This window comes from Neopelma chrysocephalum, unplaced genomic scaffold (assembly GCF_003984885.1).
Source record: "Neopelma chrysocephalum unplaced genomic scaffold, ASM398488v2 Primary Assembly neopelma1_59, whole genome shotgun sequence".
NCBI classification, from domain to species: Eukaryota; Metazoa; Chordata; class Aves; order Passeriformes; family Pipridae; genus Neopelma; species Neopelma chrysocephalum.
Window position 1 is genome coordinate 23,528,038 of NW_020897714.1, and position 19,684 is coordinate 23,547,721.

A 19,684-nucleotide genomic window follows, 5' to 3' on the forward strand; every position below is an offset into this window, starting at 1 on the left:
TTCCATTAGCAGAAAATTCTTCTTCTGAAGAAAGCACAATTTTGCCTATATATAATTCATAGGTGGGGAAGTTCTATTAAATCAAAGGGGTACTTTTTTCTTCCTGAGGAACATGCCACAAAACAAACTACAAGAAACTTGTGTGAGAAAGAATAAGCTACGATTTACTCTGGGTATGAATTCAGGGATGGGAAGGTGCTGTAACTCAGACTCTCCAAATCTCTCCACATCAATCATTGCCTGTTTTCCTAGTTTTAGTTCTTTGTCATGAAAAGAGATAGAATGATAGCCCTGCTCAAGGGCCTCAAAAAACTGTGAAGCAGGAACAGCCATGTGACTTCCCAGTGACATGCACACCAATACATTGGAATGAATTGCAGTGGTATAAAGCCAACTGCAAATACCTCCACAAACCTGATCTTGTACACCTCTTCCTTCTTTGTACTTGTCTCTATATAATGTTGACATTAGTGTAGTCATTAATACAAATTATATGATAAAAGATGCCATATTTCTGCCAAAACAGTAGGCTTTTTCAGATGCATGAGGAAAGAAAGAGTGAAAGAAAGATGCAGCTAAAACAGTTACCTAAATAGCACAGTGATGCTGGGACAGGTCTTTAAGATGTAAAAGGTTGGGCATGGATTAGATAGGATGGATTTTGGGCACGGGACAGAAAAAGTAAATGGATACATACTGGGGAGAACAGGAGTTGTCTAAGTACAATGCTGCTTCAATGTATTTTTACACTGAAGGGTTCCCTGAGTTCTGGTTCAGTCAAGATATCTCCTACCGATGGGGCAGTACACAGTTATCCACTAATTCGAAAACATTAGATAAAACACCAAAATTAGGAGGCTTCCACCCATATGCTCTTTCAGGGATGAAATAGCTGAATTTGGAGTTGGACCAGATGACCTCCTATGGTTCCTTTCAACCTCAAGTGTTCTGTGGCACTGTCAGTTACTATCGCTCGTGTGTGATCTCTCACTTAGAAGTGCCTTGCTACCACCTGTAGGTCTATCCCTCAAGGAAAGACTGTCATAAGGAACAAAAGAGGACAAAGACAGTCCAAGCTAGGGAGCTACTTCCATAGAACAAATTACTAAAATAGACCAAAATGTTTCAGTTTAGAAAAGAGACAACAAAGAGGGATATCATCAGTAGATATAAAATCAAAAATTGAACAAGAAAGTGAATAGTGCTTTTCCTTCGTTTCAGGAAAGCTAATCAGTGGACCCTGGAAAGCAGAGATGAAGGACAGTAACACTACAGCCTCTCACGTTGCCTCCTAGACATCTGTTGATGACCTGTCGGAGGCAGGTCTATATGAACCTGTAAGTGACCTAGCAGAGCTGTTCTTCTGTTCAATGTACTTGTCTAGCTTCTCATTTTGTCATTCCCTTCCTGATCTCACGGGACAAGCAGAAAGTAAAACGAGACAAGGGGAAAGGGGCAACAGAACATGACTGGCAAAAGAAGGAAGCAGGCAGGACTTTTGTTCAATGAGAATCACCATCAAAGAGAGTCCCCACGCCTACTGCTGCCAGTCTGATTTAAATGATGGCATTTTACATTGTCTTGCCATCATTTAAAACATGCTTCTGAGTGACTGTGATGCAGCCCCAGGAGTGTCAAAATGACCTAGACGAAGGTACTTAATTAAAAAGTAGTCACCCTTCTAAAGAGTTTATGAGTTCCTAGAGGGTGAGGATATGGCTTGGCCACATTTTGGTGCTGTGTAGTGGCAGTCCAAGCAGATGCAGGAACACCGTGGTTCTATGAGCATTGGACACGGGGCAGTTGCATGTCCAGCAGATGCACAACCATGACTGAGCTTTAATTTAGATATTGAAAGGAAAGGAGTGTGAGAGTGGTTTTCGTGATGTGTCATCAGAAAACTGGCACAGGTCGGGAGCCTTAACTGAGATGTTTTTCTGGTGCCTCACAACGGCTGAATTCACACACCAGCCTTCTTCCTGTAACTGAAGGTGGTGAAGAAGGCTTGGCTGCGGTCTCTCTTCTTCCCTGTGCCAGTTTCTCCTGTGGGAACTGTACAACTTTGCAGCTCACCCCGTTTTGGTGAACTTTGATTAAAAACCGTCAATACATCCTAAAAGCCAGGCAGGGGAGGGAGGCGAAGGGCCCTCTCACAGCACGCCGCACGCGTCGCATTCTCCGCAGTCAGTTTGAAGAGACCCAAAACAAACCACACCCCCGGGGCCCGCTGAGGAGGGAGCGAAGCCTTTCGGGTGGCGCCCGTTCCATCGCCGGCGGTTTCGCTTTCGTTTCCGTTTCCGTTGCTTCTCCCGGGGCGGAGCTGCCCTGGAAGCCGGGGCAGGCAGCTGTCCGGAGCCATGGCGCTGGCGGCCCAGGCGCTGCGGGTGCTGTGCGGCAGCGGCGGCTGCCTGGAGCAGGCCGACCTGCAGCGCTGGCTGCCGGGCCGGCCCTCGGCGGAGCAGCTGGCGGCCGTGCTGCGGGACGGGCAGCGCTTCACGCTGGTGCAGCGGCCCGGCGAGGCGGGCGAGGCGGGCGCGGCGGCGGCCGCGGAGGTGGCCGTGGTGGTGGCCACCAGCCCCGTGCGGCTGTGCCAGCAGTACAGCGCGGGCTGCCCGGGGAACTGCGGGCAGCTGCACCTCTGCAAGTACCACCTGAAGGGGCATTGCCGCAACCACGGGACCAGGTGAGGGGGAGGCGCGGCTTCCTTCGCCGGGGTGGTCGGGGGAGGTCGGGGGGTTCGGCGTTGGGCACAGTGTGCCCCTGCAGTGGAAGGAGGCCTCGGTAAAGGCCGTGCGGCCCTTTTCGTGTCGGAAATGCTCCTTTCTCCCCCTCCTGGTTTTTTTTGTTTGGGTTTTTTGTTGTTGTTGGGGGTTTTTTTGTTTTTTTTTGGGAGGGTGGGTTGGTTGGGGTTTTTTGTATGTGTGTGTGGTTTTTTTTTTTCCTGTTTCTAAAAAGGCAGACGCGGGCGGTGGTTTCACAGGCTGCGGGTCTCGCAGTGCTTCCTGCCCAGCTCACCGCCGCTCCCTCCCGCAGGCTCAGTCCCCCCCCGCACGCAGCCCGTGCTGCGGGATGTTGGGGAATGTGCTCGTGGAGTGGGAAGGCAGCGTTACACTGGTGTCTTGGTGTTTCCGTGGTTGTGAGCTGCAGGTCAAAAACGCCAGTATTGTCAGACGCTGTTGTGACTGTAAATCAGAAGTAGCGTGGCAGTTATCCTCAGAGTAATTGTGTAATCTGTTTTGCAAATCACATAATTGTTTTATAAAGGAACAGTACGGATTTCTCTGAAACTGTGGGTTTGAAAGGTGTAGTTTTGAAACTATTTAGTATAATGCCCATAAGATAGCAAAACAGTGCTAGCCTGTTACACTCATTTTGCAGTTGGGTTTCTTAACTTGTAGGAAGGAATGCAGGTTTGCTCACAACTTCTTCTCGGACCACAATCTCCGCGTTCTAAAACGCTATGGGCTTGAGATTTTAGACAGTGATGAACTTTGCCAGCTTCTGCTCCAAAATGACCCTTCCCTCTTGCCAGAGGTGAGTATTACTGTGACAGTTTCTGAGCCTTGTGTTTCAGTGAGCATCACCAAGTGGAAAAGTCTTGATAGAGGTGGAGATGTTAGGTGTCAACTTAGTTAGCTTAATGCAAATTTAAAACTTTATATGCATTCTCTGTTCTCACCTGTGGTGGGTTAAGCCTGGCTGGCAGCTAAGCACTCGAACAGTCCCCCACTTACTCCTCAGTCCCCTGTCACAAGCAGAACAGGTGAGAGATAACAAGTAGAACAAAAGTGACAAAACTTGTGGATGGAGATAAAGACAGTTTAGCAACTGGAGGAAAGAGGGGAGAAAGTAAATGTATCAAAGGAACACTTCTGCTTCATCACCTAAGCAGACTGATGCCCAACAAGTCTCTGAGCGAGGGCCACCTTGTAAGGAAGACCTATCTCTTCCCCCTTCCCCCTCCTTCCCCTCTTTCCCCCGTCCCCTCTCCCTTTTTTTTATTTTTTTTTAATTTAAGATAGTGACATTATATGGCATGGAATATTCCTTTAGCCAGTTTGGACTATTTCGTAGTTTTGGCTGGGATAGATACAGTGCTGTGTTTTAGATTCAGGATGAGAATAATGTTGATAACACAGTCATGTTTTAGTTGTTGCTAAGCAGTGATTGCACTAAGTCAAGGACTTTTCAGCTTTTCATGCTGCTCTGCCAGCCCGTAGACTGGGAGTACATAAGAAGCTGGGAAGGGACATAACAAGGACAGCTGACCCAAACTGGCCAAAGGGATATTCCATACTCTATGACATCATTCTGAACAGTAAAACTGGGGGGAGTTGGCCAGGGGCTGGTGGCACACTGCTTGGGGACTGTCCGGTCAGGAAGTGGTGAGCAATTGCATTGTGCATCACTTGTTTTGTATATTCTTTTATCATTATTATTATTTCCCCTTCCATTTATGTCCAGTGTTTATCTCAACCCCATGAGTTTTATCTTTTTTCTGATTCTCTCCCGCATTCCCTGAGGGAGCGAGCAAGTGGCTGTGTGGTGTTTTGCTGTTCCCGGTTTCAGCTGGGATAGAGTTCATTTTCTTACTAGTAGCAAATACAGAGTGTTCTGGATTTAATACAAAAATAAAGTTGACAACCCACTGATGTTTTGGTTGTTGCCAAGTTGTTGCTTACCTTCAGTCAAGGACTTTTCAGTTTCCCTTGCTCTGCTGATGAGGAGGCGCAGAAAAAACTGAAAGGGAGGATAGCCAGGACAGCTAACCCAAACAGACCAAAGGGATGTGTTATCAACACTGCTTTGGTCACAAACCCAGAACATAGCGTGGTGTGGTCTGCTGTGAAGAATGTTAAGTCCATCCCAGCCAGATCCAGTAGCCCTTTACCGTCAAACACAGGTCAAAAAAGTTCAGTATTCCAAAACTAGAAAATCAAAAGGTCGTGACACAGTAAAATCCACTATCCTACATTTATGTGACTCAGCACTAAATTCCATCTGCTTAAGAATGTCTGTAAGAATGTTGTCTGTTGGAAGATCTTTCTAAACATTAGCAGGTCAAAGGAAAAACTAACCATCATTTGGAAAACAAGAAGAAATGTATCTTTTAAAAGCAAATGTCTACTCATAGTCATAAAAATTTAAAAATCATAGATTCAAACAGTCTATATGAGCACACTGTACCTTAATCTTTAAAGTCTTTTTTCTTTCTCTGCCCAAGGTCTGCTTGCATTATAACAAAGGTGATGGACCTTATGGATCTTGTACCTTTAAAACATCCTGCACCAAACTGCATGTTTGCCAGTACTTTTTGCGGGGACAGTGCAGATTTGGCAACACCTGCAAACGATCCCATGACTTATTGAAGTCAGAATGTCTTGAGAAACTGCTGAAACAGGGAATGAGCTTAGACAATATTGAGAGACTACCTTCTCTCTATAGAAACATGTATGACATCAAAAACGGCAACAGGAACATGCATGACATAGAAGAGGCCAAGACTTCACCATGCAAAGGTAAGTGATACCATCTTTTGAAAACATCTGAAGAAGAGTCACTATAGTTCTCACAAGTGTCATTAAGAAAACTGAATTCACGTCTTGATTTGTCTTTTAGGAGGGACCTTATACCTATCTCAGTGACAGAAATTTGTGTCTTGACAAGTGAAGTGAATTTCAAAACTTGGGTTCCTGACAAAGTGCTGGTGTTTATAAAAATCATAAATTTGGGGCTAAAAAAGTGTAACAGGAACTGGAAATGGGGAGGTCTATAGTTTGGAGTTTTTTTGTAAAAAGGATAAAGGTTGAGAACTTTAGGAATAGGAGTGTTGTGTCTGACTATAACTATTCAATTTTTTTCATTGATTGTCTAGCATAAGAATTCAGAGACAGCACTATCCTAGTTACTTCTTAGAGATGTAATATTTTGTTTGCTCTTTTCTTTTGAAGTTCCTTAGAATTGTAAGTTAAATATAATTTAGCAGGAAAAAAAAAAGGATAACAGAATGGAAAATCCAAGTGTGCATGTTCATCTTCACTATTCTGCCTCCAGTGCTTAATTTTACAGACGTATCAAATTTCGAAACTTCATATTTTATAGCTGCCAGTGTTATCAGCTGTGTGGAATGCACGGTTAACTCAAGTCCATCTGGAAGTGTAGAGGCATTGGATTCTATTCTTGTTTTGCAGTGATAGCTAAAAACTGTATCTGAGGAATTTAGCAGTTACAGGAAAGTCACGTTCAGAAAGGATGGATACAGTGATGGAACTTTTGAGTATACAAGGTTATCAAAGGCTACAATGTCTCTCTGTAGCTAAATGCAGTTATGTAGTTACAAACACTATCTTCCCTACTGATAGGAGCACTTTTAAGAAGGCTTGTTAATACTAATTGTATTAATAAGTTTTATAATTTCCCCCTCTAGACAAAAAACACAGCTCTGGACGAGAGTCTGCAACTACAAAAGATGATGAATCAGAACAGATCTGTTTATATCATCTGTACAAAAGTTGTGGCTTTAAAGGTAGGTTGTATGAAGTATCAGTATAAACTGTATCAAGCCCAGTGTTTTTGCCTCTTCTCATAAAGAGGTGATAGACATCTTTCACAGAAACAGGAAACTTTAGAGCTTATGCTTATCTTTAGTTAAATCTCACTGCAGTCTTGATTGCTGGTAGGCAAGTGTTTGATCTATCCATATACCAAACAAAGGAGCCATTTTATTTTCCTCTGGAATGCATAATATCTACCTGTGCTGAAAATTGGCTACTCCACCTGTGTTTACCTAAGGTACTTGCTGAATGATAGGAGTCACATTTCTAAAAAGGAAAGATACACAAGATACTCCCTTGTTTCTTCTAGTACTCTTCTGTTCTGTTTCAGCTCTCTCCCTGTCAAAATGTTCCAGCTTGTCTGGGAAAAAGGCTGCTGTGCCAGCTTTCTTGTTGTCCTTCTGTCATCCTTTTCCTTCTTGATGTTCTTTAGCTCCCTGAAGTACTGCACACTTTCTCATATGGCCTACGTGGTGCAGCCTCCTTCACTTTCCCTATAGTTAAGTTGCCTTTTCTGTTGTGAAAACTGGCCTCAGGTTTATACATACTTGTACTGGTGATGTCACCTTCGCTTCTGTTGACAAGTGACTACATGTTGACTCTTTAAACTCCACATAACATTTGCGATCCCTCGGTCACTGCTACCACTGCTCTTGTTCCTGGTAAGGCCTGGACCCTTGGAGACTTCTTGAAGGGCAATGAACTTTGAGACTAAGGGAATGATATTTGCATATATATCAAAAGATGGGAAAAGTGATGGTGATTAACTGGATTGTATTGGAAAGTGTGGGACCTAGGCATGATGTAAATAGTATGGAATAAGCAATGGATACTCCCCTGGTTTCAGCTGGGATAGAGTTAATTTTCTTCCTAGTAGCCGATACAGTGCTGTGTTTTGGATTTAGTATGAGTGATACCATAAATCAGGCCTTAAAAGAAAACCCCTAAGACTCAATTTGTGAGTTTCAGCAGGCAGCAGTCCTTTATTTATGACACTGGATGCATAAAAGCCTCTTGCTTTTATTTAGTTATCTAATTAACAATTCAAAGCGTTACCTGATACTGTTCCACCCCTTTCCCAGAATTATTCCTGTCCTAGACATGCCTCCTGTTTTGAGTTGGTGGTCCTTCAGAGTGGTCATTCTCGTTTGTTCCATAGTCTTCCTCACGTTGTCCTTTTCTTGAACTCTTACTTTGGCACATCTTCACACCCTTGACGTCAGTGGCTGTGCACTTTGTACAATTTTGTACAACCATGAGGACAGTTTTGTCTAGTTCCTCAGCTTTATCAGCTTTGCTTCAAAGTAAAGATACTTTCTGTCTCTTAAGAAATTCCTTTCCGCTGAGACTGCCTGACCTTTAATGATAAGCTGTATAGGTTAAGCTACATGATTTTGTTACATAGTTTTAAGTTTTAAGGTATATAGCTCTATACCTCTATGAGAGAATAACATTGATAACACACTGATGTTGTAGTTGTGGCTAAGTAATGTTTACTCAAAGTCAAGAACTTTTCAGCTTCCCGTGCTTTGCAAACGAGGAGGTGCACAGGAAACGGGGGAAGGAGCAGGGCCAGGACAGCTGGCTTGAACTTGCCAAAGGGGTATTCCATACCATTAGAACATCATGCTCAGCATATAAACCTTGGGGCGTTGGCTGGGAGGGGCTGATCACTGCTCGAGGATGGGCTGGGCATCAGTCAGTGGGTGGTGACCAATTGTCCTGTGCATCACTTGGCTGTCTTGGGCTTTACTCCTCTCTCGCTTTTTGTTATTCTCCTTTTATGTGTATGTATAATTGTTGTTGTTGTTATTATATTTTACTTCATTTCAGTTATTAAAATGTTCTGATCTCAACCCATGGGTTTTGCCTTTTTCCTGTTCTCCTCCCCATCCCACCAGGGAAAGTGGGAGAGAGTGAGTGGCTGTCGTAACTTTGTTACCATCTGGAATTAAACCACATAGTTCTCCTCTCATCCTAAAACTAAACACTGTTGCCTTTTTGTTTTTTTCCTCAGTAATACCACTTCGTGAAGTATTGTGAAGAAGTGGTTAAGCATAGATGTTTGAGTCTATATATGAAATAATAGCCCTGCATGAGCTTGTGATCTCAATTCATTTTTGTCTCTGAAACTGAGAAGACAGAATGGTCTGTGCAATTTTAATGGGCAAAGAGAGCCTAGTAGGTACAGAAACTGAACTTCTACCTAAGCCCAGAAATTAAATGTTGTTTGCTTATGCTGAAAAACTTTGAACTACTGCTTGTAATGATTCCATAGGTAAACACTTTCCATGACTATGCTTTTGATGGTTTCACTGACTGGTTGTACAGCCCTGAAATATTGGAGTTTTTTCATAGCTTGTAAAAATAATACTTCTTTTTTAAAAAACTTTTTCAGAAAAGTGTATCAGAACTCATTTTCACTTGCCATATAGATGGCAGATCTCTGATGGCAATACCTGGAAGGACTTAAAGAATATGGAAGAAATAGAAAAAGCATATTCTGACCCAAATAAGACCAGGTATAAACTCTTTTAAGATTTAATAATGTTTGGAGTTTGCTATATTTTAGCAGGCCCTTAGTGGCTATAAATTTTAACAGTTCTGTTGCAGTCATTACATAAGTAGCTTAATTTGGTATTCTCCTACTGACCTCACTTCGCATGAGATTTGCTGCTCCTTCTCCCTTTTCCTGCAGTCCATATTGTGGAACTGGCAGAATACCTTGTGTACCTGGAGAGAGAGAGAGAGAGATACTCTTGGGTGCAGAGAACACTAGGAATATGGAAATACCTTTAAGAGCTTGGAACTGGTTATGTATTACAAAGAGGGTATTGAAAGGGGCTCATACCAATATGCCGCATCCCATGCTAGAAAACTTACCTATCCCTCTTATGTTATGTTAGAGGCTCTTTGAAGCACTACTTAAGTTATGACAGTGTTCTGGTTAGAATATGGTTGGTTAGCAAGAAGGCAGTGCATGTTTTCCACTGTTTCTGTTCGTCCGATGTAAATCACTGATTTACAAGTGGGTAATGGTTACTGCCCATGGAACCAATGTGAGATGTAATACTGTAATGCAAAATATGTACCAACACAAGACAGCTGGGATTTTTATGGAAAGTGGAGGTTTGTGTTCTGCTTTTTGGTGACGTTGGCTTAATTTGCAAGTTTGTGGTGGGCTTCTGAACCTCTGAATAAAGCTTCACAAACAGTTCTGATTTTTTTTTCTCCTATTTTTTTATAGATTTACTAATGGTGTTACTGAAAGTGGCTCTGTCATGGCATGTATCTGTTTTCTCAGTATGTGCTGTGGATTTGCAAAGGTTAGGCGTCTTTCTACAGCCTCCTCTGTGACCAAACCCCCTCACTTCATTCTAACAACAGAATGGATCTGGTACTGGAAAGATGAATTTGGCATGTGGCAGGAGTATGGAAAAAAAGTAAGTGTGGAGGAATAGGGAGACTTAACTCTATGTTTAAAGTGCAGAACTACTGAAAAGTGCACAGTGTTTATATCCTTCCTCTCTTTTGTCACCCTCTTCCTCTCACTGATACTGCATAGATGGACTTTAAAGGCCTAATGGGATCTTTTCCCTGGGAATTTGATGGGTTCAGGTAGGGGAGTGATCTCTGGTGAGTCACAAGTATTATCAACAGATAATTACTCAGTGACTCATGTCAGATAGGATCGCATTAGTATGTTCTTTTTGTCACTTCTGACTAAAACTTCCTTCTCTGATTTGTGCTCTACCTCTTTGTTGGTCTAGTTGGTGAATGTGTCTGTCCTGGTTTCAGCTGGGGTAGAGTTAATTCACTCCCTAGTACCTGGCACAGTGATTTTGGATTTAATATGAGAACAACATTGATCAAACACTGATGTTTTAGTTGTTGCTAAGTAGTGTTCACTCTAAATCAAGGATTTCTCAGCTTCCCATGCTCTGCCAGTGTGAGGATGTGCAAGAAGCTGGGAGGGAGCACAACCAGTACAGCTGACCCAAACAGGGATATCCCAAAAGGGATATTCCATACCATTAGAACATCACGCTCAGTATAGAAACTGTGGGGAGTTATCTGGGAGAGGCTGGTCACTCCTCAGGGACAGGTTGGGCATCAGTCAGCAGGTTGTGAGCAATTGTATTGTGCATCACTTGTCTGTCTTGGTCTTTATTCCTCTCTCTCTCTTTTTTCTTTCCTTTACAAATATTGCAATTATTTTTATTATGACTACTATTATTATATTTTACTGTATTTCAATTACTAAGCTGTTCTTATCTCAACGCACTTTTCCCTTTTCCTCCTCATCCCACCAGGATGTGGGGGGTGGTAGTGAGTGAGCAGCTGTGTGGTACTAAGTTGCTGGCTGGAGTTAAACCACAGCACCCTCTGAACAGTAGTGCTCACAGCGTGCCCTTTGCAGTATAAGTTTAGGCTTTGTAACAGTGTTTAGTTTGTTTTAGGGGCAGCTGCAACTGTTTAATACATCGGCTTTTGTCTGATAGCTACTATAATTCCCAAAAGCTGATACATACTGCAGCTACCATAGATATCAGAGTTGTTGGGTTTTAAACTTGCTTGCATATAACAACCAGGAGAAACTTTTTTTCTCTATTTTTGGCCTAACAGGATGATCTTCATGTAGCTGCTACGGTCTCCAGTGATGACCTGGAGAAAGCTTATATAGCCGAAGGTTCTCCAAAGCTGAACTTCAAAGCTGGGAGGCATGAATATGAATTAAATTTCGAAGGTAGGTTCCATTTTTTTGTGTTTTTGTTTTGTCCCTCCCTCCAAGGTCTATTGTGGTTTTAAACTACTTCATTACAGGAGATAGAAGAGAGAAATTTGAACACTTACAGTGTCAGAGTTTCTATCAAATTTCTCAGGATAAGAGCTGTTCACATAGGCAAAGTAGCATTCCTATTCCTTCAGACCTGTTACTTTTGATAAGTTCTTGTGCTAGGTCTCAAAATGTCTGCCAGAAGGTCCAAGTATGACATTGTCATTGATGCTGGCACCAACACAAATGGTGAGGAACTTCTAGAAGACTTGATCAAGCCAGCTTCTGGTCTGCTTTAGTCACTGGTTTGCAGAAAAACAAATACTTGGGCAAGGCATAGGATCCAGACAATCCTTAGCACTACAAGATTTATGCAGATATTTTCATCCTGTCTAGAAAGGCTGAGGAAATACCTTGACTATGTCCAAGTAGAAAGATGTGTTTCCCAAGAGTTCAGGAAACCTAAGCCACTTGTAATGGCACTGTCTTCTCTGAGCTGTTGCCTTTCCTGATATTCCTTTTCAAAATTATGGAAAACAGTGGTGGGGATCAGCCTGCCTAGACTGTCGTTTTGGTGTAGTTGTCTTTGATCCAACTCTCCATTACTCTCTCATTCTGCCTGAAAAAAACCCAACCCCAAAAAAATCCAAACCCAAAGTAAACAAACAAACCGCCCCCCAAAACCCCAACAAAACACAGAAAAACAGAAAGGACATGTGATTTCCTGTTTGTGATTCAGTCAAATGCAATGCTGGTGAAACTTGTCTGGCTTAGAAGGGAAAATTGCATAGTAAATCAATCCCTTTTCTAAGGTTTGAGCTTTTTTGGTAACTTAGGCAAATATATGCCATCTAGATATTTTCCAAAACTTAATTTCTAGGCTTGTTGGTGCCAAGAGGGTTTTTTGTTTGTTTTCCTGTGTATCTCTGAAGATGAGGCCTCATTGTCCTGGCTGCTACTGACTCTTAATTGTTAGTATGGCCTATGATAGATCTTAAGTTCTGTTTATAGGATTTGAAATCTATGACTAAATGTAGGAAACCAGTATCTTGATTGCATATTGAGAAGGAGAAAAAGTAAGTACTTATTTTAAAATGATCCTTTTTGGTAAAGTGTGGCTGATGGAAAAATGAAGGGAAAATAGCTACCAATGTCTGTCATTTCCTGTAAAGTTAAGAGCAAGAGTAGAAAAACAAATGTTTAGTGCCTTTTTGTCAATGTTTTATCAAAAACAACTTAGTGACAAATGTTGCTGGAGTGTGAAAGCTTTCTAAAAATCTTTCTAACTGTTCAGGGGGGTTTGTTCGTTTGTTCGTTTGTTTGTTTTCCCAGCCATGATTCAGAAAAACCTTCGCTTCACAACAGAGAGAAAGATTTGCAGAAGACCTAAATTTGTCTCTCAGGCAGAGGTAGAAAACACAAGAGCCAGGTAAAGTGCAGCTGCTTATTCTGAAGTGATGGATTTAGTGCATTGTGAATGCAGTGTCTTCCACGGGTGTAAATAAGGTGAAGAAGTAGCTGTTAAGGCAATTGTGAAAGACATTGAGAGGGAAAGGGACATACCTTTCCTACAACGTCTTGCCAGGATAGTATTGCAGCCTGGCCAACAGTTTTCAAGCAACTCAGAAACCCTAGGGGTGAAGAAAGTTTGGGCTTGGCATAGAAAGTGTGGAAACATAGGAAATAATTCAACATGTAGCAATGTTTTAGGGAGCTGCTGACTGTAATAGCTAATACAGATGGAAGCAATAACGTTTATGCGCATGAGCTCTTTCTGAGATGAGTAATTTTCAAAGCTAAGTACAAGTTTACAAATAATTCTTTTGAGAGCAACCAGACAATCTGAGAGGAAAGTAGTAGTTGTTACAGGTGGAGCAAAAGGTGGGAGTCTGCAAGGAGATATAATTGCATGTAACAGCCAGTTCCCTTGCAGCACACAATGCTTGCTTAAACACCACTGAAATGAGCAGCTAAACGCACTAATTAAAATTGGGGTGGAAGTAGCAGGGAGGGCTGTTTCTGTCATACTGATGTGATACTGGATGCATTTGTATTTATCTACCCCAGTGTAGCAGAGCTTTTATGTATTCAACTCTGCAACTAAGAGAAATACTTACATGTTTAGTTCAGTGTATATCTGTGGGATTTTTCCTCGCTTGGCATCTTTCTTCCTGCCATAAGTCTTGACATGATGATTTGGAGCAAATATTTTCATGTGCTGAACTGAACTGACAGTTTTGAAATATTTCTGAATATGTTCAGTTGCCTGTATTCTCCCTAAGCTTGACAAAAGTGTTTGGTATCATATGTACCTAAAATGTAGTGTTTTGTTTTATATTAATTGCCTATTTGTAATATCTTACAATCAACAGGGGCATTAAACATACAGAAGAGTTTAAGGGCATTCCAGCTCACTGGGACAAATCTGCCCTGCCTGAACTGGGATTCAAGGTTTGGAGCTTTCTGGTTTTTTCTGTCAGTTTTGTCGTGTAAGGTTTGTTACATCACAAGTTCAGTGTTTCTTGGCCTTTGTAAATTATTGTTTCTTATGTAGTACAATGAAGAGGTGTTGGTAAATTTGAGCCTGATATCACACTGGGCAGACCTAGAGGTGACACTAAACTCAAATTTAAACAAATGGTGGCAGTATAACTGTGGTAACATTGGCTTTCACTGCTACTACTGATCCCTTGCCTTGACAAATCTGCCTGAAGCTTTTACTGTGTTAACAAGAGTGTTACTGGTGCCCAAAATACATAGTTTTGAAGTCCAACATACACTGAAGCATCAGAAGTAAATCATGCCTCTGAACTTCAGGGTAACCATTCCATGAGCTGTGTATAGGTAGACTTTTGTACATCTATGGAGAATTGTTGAAATCAGGAGAGTTCACAGAATCACAACGAATCACAGAATGGTTGGACTTGGAAGGAGAGACCTCTGGAGATGGAGTCCAACTCCTCTGCTAAAGCAGGTTCACCTAGAGCAGATTATATAGGATTGTGTCCAGGTGGGTTTTGAATATCTCCAGAGAGACTCCACAACTGCTCTGGGCAGCCTGTTCAGGATGGGATCTTTTATTGATATGTACCATAACTCCAGTGGAATGAACTTGTTTACCTTTGTAACACAGCCAGATAATATCTGCACAGTTTGCCTTTTCTTATGTCCTGCCTGCTTCCACCACCTCCTCTGTCAACTCCAGTAACTATACCTACAGAAAAGATCTTATCTGAAGCTTGAAAATTGCTAACTTACAAAATGCAAATCCTCAAGAAATTGTCAATTAAAAGTAGGGAAGGCTAATGTTGACATTTTTTTATGTTCCTATGGAAAACACGATTGTCATGTAAGGAACTGATTTTTGTTAGTGTGACCATACTCTTCCCTAAAAATGTTTGTTCAAATAAAGCCTTTTCTATTTATTTAGAAAGACTACAGGCAGTGCAGTTTGTGTTAACTGGCTGTAGGCAGTATAAACAAAAAGATCTTAAAAAATACTCTTTGTTTTGCTGCTACATAGATTTTTTTATTTATGTGCTCATTTCTGTTTGATATATGCATACATATGTATCTCGACCTAAATATTAAGAGTAGCTGAGTGGCTGCACAAAAGCATGCAGATCCTTTAATGTCCTGTGAGAGAGCTATCTGGGTATCATAAACACCAGGAGTTAAGGTTCCCTAGATAAGAGCTCAGTTTTACAGAGCAGAGATCTTTAATCTGCTTTTTTTCCAAGGCAGTTTCCACTGTTCGTACCTCTGCTTCACAGAAAAGACTTTAAAGGTCTAAGCAGTGCACTAGGTAGGGTGGCTTTAGCCTGATTTAGTAAAAGATGAGAGTAACTTTTCAAACTTTTCTTTACAGCTGATTGAGCTTGACAGTTCTTCTGAAGAATACAAGAAAGTCAAAGTGGACTTTCAACGTACAATGCCCAAAACAGCTATTAAAAGAATTTGTAGAGTTCAGAACCCATCGCTCTGGGAACTGTATCAATGGTATGTGTAAAATACTGGTCTGGTATGTATGCATGAAGTTTGCTGTTTCTGCAGTTAGCTGTATGCTGTTTGCTAAAGATAGACACACACATTTCTGAAATGCATCTGCTTCCACTCTCCCACTGAAATACCTAGCCAATATCAACATTTAGATAAAGAGATATCAACAAAACCAAAACTCACTCAAGGCATAGAACTTAGAATAGTCAGAGCTATGTGGGAGGAATCCTTCCTCCTGAGTAAGCGGTTCTGACTTCTGCCACGCCTGTGTCCAGAACAGCTGCCTTCCAGCGGAGCCTCGGAGCTGCTAATCAGTCACATCTAGCACAAACACTGTTTTGCAGCTGGTCAAAACTGAAACAGCCTTCAAAATTAAATGCAAAACTCATTGAGGGATAGCCTTAACTCCATGAACTCCTGTGTTTTGGAAAAAAACCTACTGCTAAGATTCCTCCTCCCCACAGGCAGTGAAGAAAAACATTTTTAATACTAAATATGTGGAGACGTTTCTGTATAACGAAAGCATGTTTGTATGCAGCTAGACAGCAAGATACCATGATTGCCCTAAGTTTAGGCCTTAAAGTAAGGATTTTCAGAATGTACTCTGCAAAATTGTTTCGGAGTGCTAGTATGGCTGGAACCTGTGGGTATGGCCGCTGTGGAACTGCAAAGATACTGCTTCTTTTTGCAGGCAGAAGGAGCTAATGCAGAAGAGCAATGGTGGAAAGGCTGCGGATGAGCGATTTTTATATCATGGGACCAATAAAAAAGACATTGATGCCATCTGTCAGCAAAACTTCGACTGGAGAATCTGTGGCCTTAATGGGACAGTCTACGGCAAAGGTTGTTTTTCAGCTCTTTCATTAATCTTAGACTTGCTAAAAAATTCTCAGTATTTACTGCAGAGGTATACAGTTAAAAAGGGGGCACTCAGCCAATCTAGAGCTTCTCTCTGTCATGATGTAGGCAACATAACTACTTTGCAATGGTCATTTCGAGCTAAGGCATACTGAAAGGCCTTGGCTTCCATGCTCCACTCAATCCTTGCAAGAAAAGACAGACTTAGGAGAGGCCTGTTCTAGGGATAGTTTCTGCTAGACTCCAGGATTACTTCTGTTCCAGTTTTTCCAAACTCCTATAGGAAGGTAACATTGCTTTTTTTTTTTATCCCAGGAACCTAAATGCCATTCTGGTTATGGAATGCCTTGTTAGCAAATTATATTCCTTTACATTGTCCTGTGTACAGGAAATTACCAGCATACCAAGTGCAATAGCCGAGACAGGCTGACTGGCTGACTAGCCCACCTTTCTGACTGAATACTTTGTAACTCTGAGAAATGTTTTGATGACTGTTAATAGCCTCTGTCAGGAGATGAAGTTGGGTGGGATTGGGGAAGGTGGACATCTAGGGTCAGGAGGAAATCTTTTACAGGAATATGATGACATTTAAAACATTACTTGGATGGCTTTTAAATATGTGTGCTGTGAAAAATAAAAAGCGTAGGTAATGCACAGTGATCATTTTCACTAAGAGGGGCATAGAGAACAAGTGAAGGCTTTGGAAAGGCTGTTCATGAACTGCTTAATAGATTTGTTTATCAATTCACTTTCACACTGTTATCGCCTTCTTCCCTGCAATTTTGGTGACTTATCAACTCTGTCTTGGTGTCTCTTCTGCAGGAAGTTATTTTGCAAGGGATGCATCTTACTCTGACAAGTACTGTGGGACAGACTCAAGCAAGACCATGTTTCTGGCACGAGTGCTGGTGGGAGAGTTCACTCGCGGTAGTTCTGATTATGTTCGGCCTCCCATGAAGGACAGTCAAAACTTCTATGACAGTTGTGTGAATGATGCTTTAAACCCTTCTATCTTTGTCATCTTTGAGAAGCAGCAGATTTATCCAGAGTATCTCATAGAATACAGGGCACCAGTACAACTCATATAGCAGCATTACGTTTAACTGGTATAAACATTTTTTTAGTATTAGCATAAGAGAGAAAAAGTGATTTTTATAGAAGTTGTGTGATCGGATAGGTGAATATTCAGAAACATTCTCTATCCTTTCTGTGCAATAGAAAACAAGGGATAAAAAGACACAGGATGTTTTATAATTCCTAAAATCCTCTGTCCGTCTCCTATTCTTTAGCAGCTTTTACATTTCCCTACATTACTGGAGACTTTTATAAATTTATTAGAAGAAATCACTGATTCTTGTAGCATGAGGATTGGCTATAACAGCAAACAATTTATGACAAGTTCAAATTTTTTTTTTCAACAAGTTCAAACAAATTTTTCAGGATAGATCTTTACACATGCTCATTGGTCACTGGCTATGTCCCTCTACCTCTTTATCTTTTAACTCAAAACTGGCTAAAGCCTGTTTTTTTTAGCAATCTGTCTCCTGTAACAGTAGACATTCAGGTGCTTGCAAATGTGTTGTACAGTCTCTGTGCTCAACTCATTGCATATATTCTTACTAGCACTCCTTTTTGTTCCTGCTTAATCTTTGCCAACAAAACCTCAAAAATTAAACTTGCTTGTTGAAAAGGAACAGAGACTTATTTTTACTTGTTAATTTTCTCATTTAAAACAAGTATCAAAGGTATAAGCATAACAAGGGTTGCTTGGTGCTGTGTGATTTGGTTGATTTACTCTATCAAATAAGTGCTGTATTTTCTATCTGTGAGGACACCAGTTTTTCATGACTTTCACTGTGCCTACAAATGAAAGAATGCTAGCAGGTGCCATGGAGGAAGCAGAGGAGGCACCTCACACTGTTATTTAATATCCTACTTAGGAGCGAAATACACTCCTTGTACTGCTTGATTATCAGTACCTGGTTTCTGGGAGCAACTTCATGGTTCTCTTACAGCTGTTGGGAAGGATGGTGAGTGACTGTCTCATTAGGTGCACTGCCTCTTTGGTTGCAGGAGATTCACAGGTTACCTGTGTCATCAAGCTGTCTTTGGACTTTTTTTGCAGGAGAAATGTGCTTACCTGGAAAGTAGTCTTCAGCCACAGAGCTGAAACTTTTAAAAATCTGAAGATTAAGTTGAATATTTAATTGTTCCCAGCATAAGATGTTAATAGTGTTGAGCAGTCAGCATATATGTGTGCAATCAAAAAACTTGAACTGTATTTTTTTAAGATGTAATTGCTGATGCATAGATAGATACTTTATCACAGATTAAATGTGCATAGGTGAGTACTGGTTAGGTATAGTGTACTGCAGAAGCCTTAAGATATACTTTCTATATGACCTAAAAAACCTCATCTCTAGGACCACTTATTTTTAATTCATCTGCATGATGACTGACAGGTGTACACTGGGTAACTCTTTATTACTTCAGCACTGTGAACCAGAAATTTAACCATGATTAGCTGGAGTAAGGCTCCTTTTTATGTGACCTATAAAACTAGCAGCATGCTACCTAAAGGAAAATTTAACTCCCATTTGTGTTTAATTCCAGTAAAACACTGGATATGGATAAGCAAGTTGACTGTATTATTTCTTTTGAAAGATTTGTAATAGAACACAGAATCTCATGTCAGCAAATGAGCTTGCCAGCAAATAGTACATTCATTGAGGAGGATAACATGTATGTATGAAAGCTTTAATACCTGTGCAGAATAAGGGTTTTTTTTCTAAAACAAACCCCAAGTTCATGGCAAATGAAAATACTAGTAGTATGCCTTTCTTCCTCTCAACATAAGCAGTATTTCAGCTAAGAACTAGAATAGCTTCAGTCATGTTAATCTTCTACCAGAAAATTGAAACAATCTTTCTAATGCAAAAAGTTTTGATTTTTTTAATTGACTTTTTTATTATATTTTTATAACCTTTAACTTAATTCTTGGAGAGGATGTACGTATGCTTGTGTGTGTGTATGTGTGTAAGTAAAATAACAAATAAAATGCCTGGTTGTAGTACTTTGTCATCTGTTATTTCGCCATTAACACAGAAAAAGAAAAGTTGCCATGTTGTCCACTTCTGAAACTGCAGTGGTAACTTTCTTGTGTGTAGTAAATAAACAGGTATTCAAACCACTAAATTCCCTCTAATGGTTTTCTCTCTGTCAATACCGTTTCAATACACTTGTGAGTATTTGTAAACTCTTAGAGGCAGTTGTTAAGTAGTAGTAGTCCTTTTACAGCTGTTTGGATTGCATTTAGAAAGGAACAGATTAAACAGATGTTTGCATTAAATCTAAACTTTAGACAAAAAGTAATATTGATCCTCTTTTTTGAGTGAGGAGGATATCTTCTGGCTGCTTAAGACAAGAAACTGAGCAGGAACAGTGTAATTATCTGTCACTCATTCCTACGCCATGTGAGGAGAAAGATAAGCTGTGA

At 40.9% G+C, this 19,684-nt stretch overlaps 1 protein-coding gene across 1 annotated transcript; it reads left to right on the forward strand.

Moving 5' to 3' along the window:
• The first annotated feature begins 1,305 nt into the window (after positions 1-1,305).
• LOC113965764 (poly [ADP-ribose] polymerase 12-like) lies at positions 1,306-19,383 on the forward strand. Its single transcript, XM_027679607.1, has 13 exons — positions 1,306-1,337; positions 2,321-2,683; positions 3,399-3,534; positions 5,225-5,519; positions 6,428-6,526; positions 8,953-9,076; positions 9,802-9,997; positions 11,181-11,301; positions 12,664-12,760; positions 13,704-13,782; positions 15,200-15,330; positions 16,022-16,173; positions 17,011-19,383. Exons 1-13 carry the CDS (start codon positions 1,306-1,308, stop codon positions 17,274-17,276), a joined length of 2,091 nt encoding a protein of 696 aa, XP_027535408.1. The 3' UTR covers positions 17,277-19,383.
• Positions 19,384-19,684: the final 301 nt, after the last annotated feature.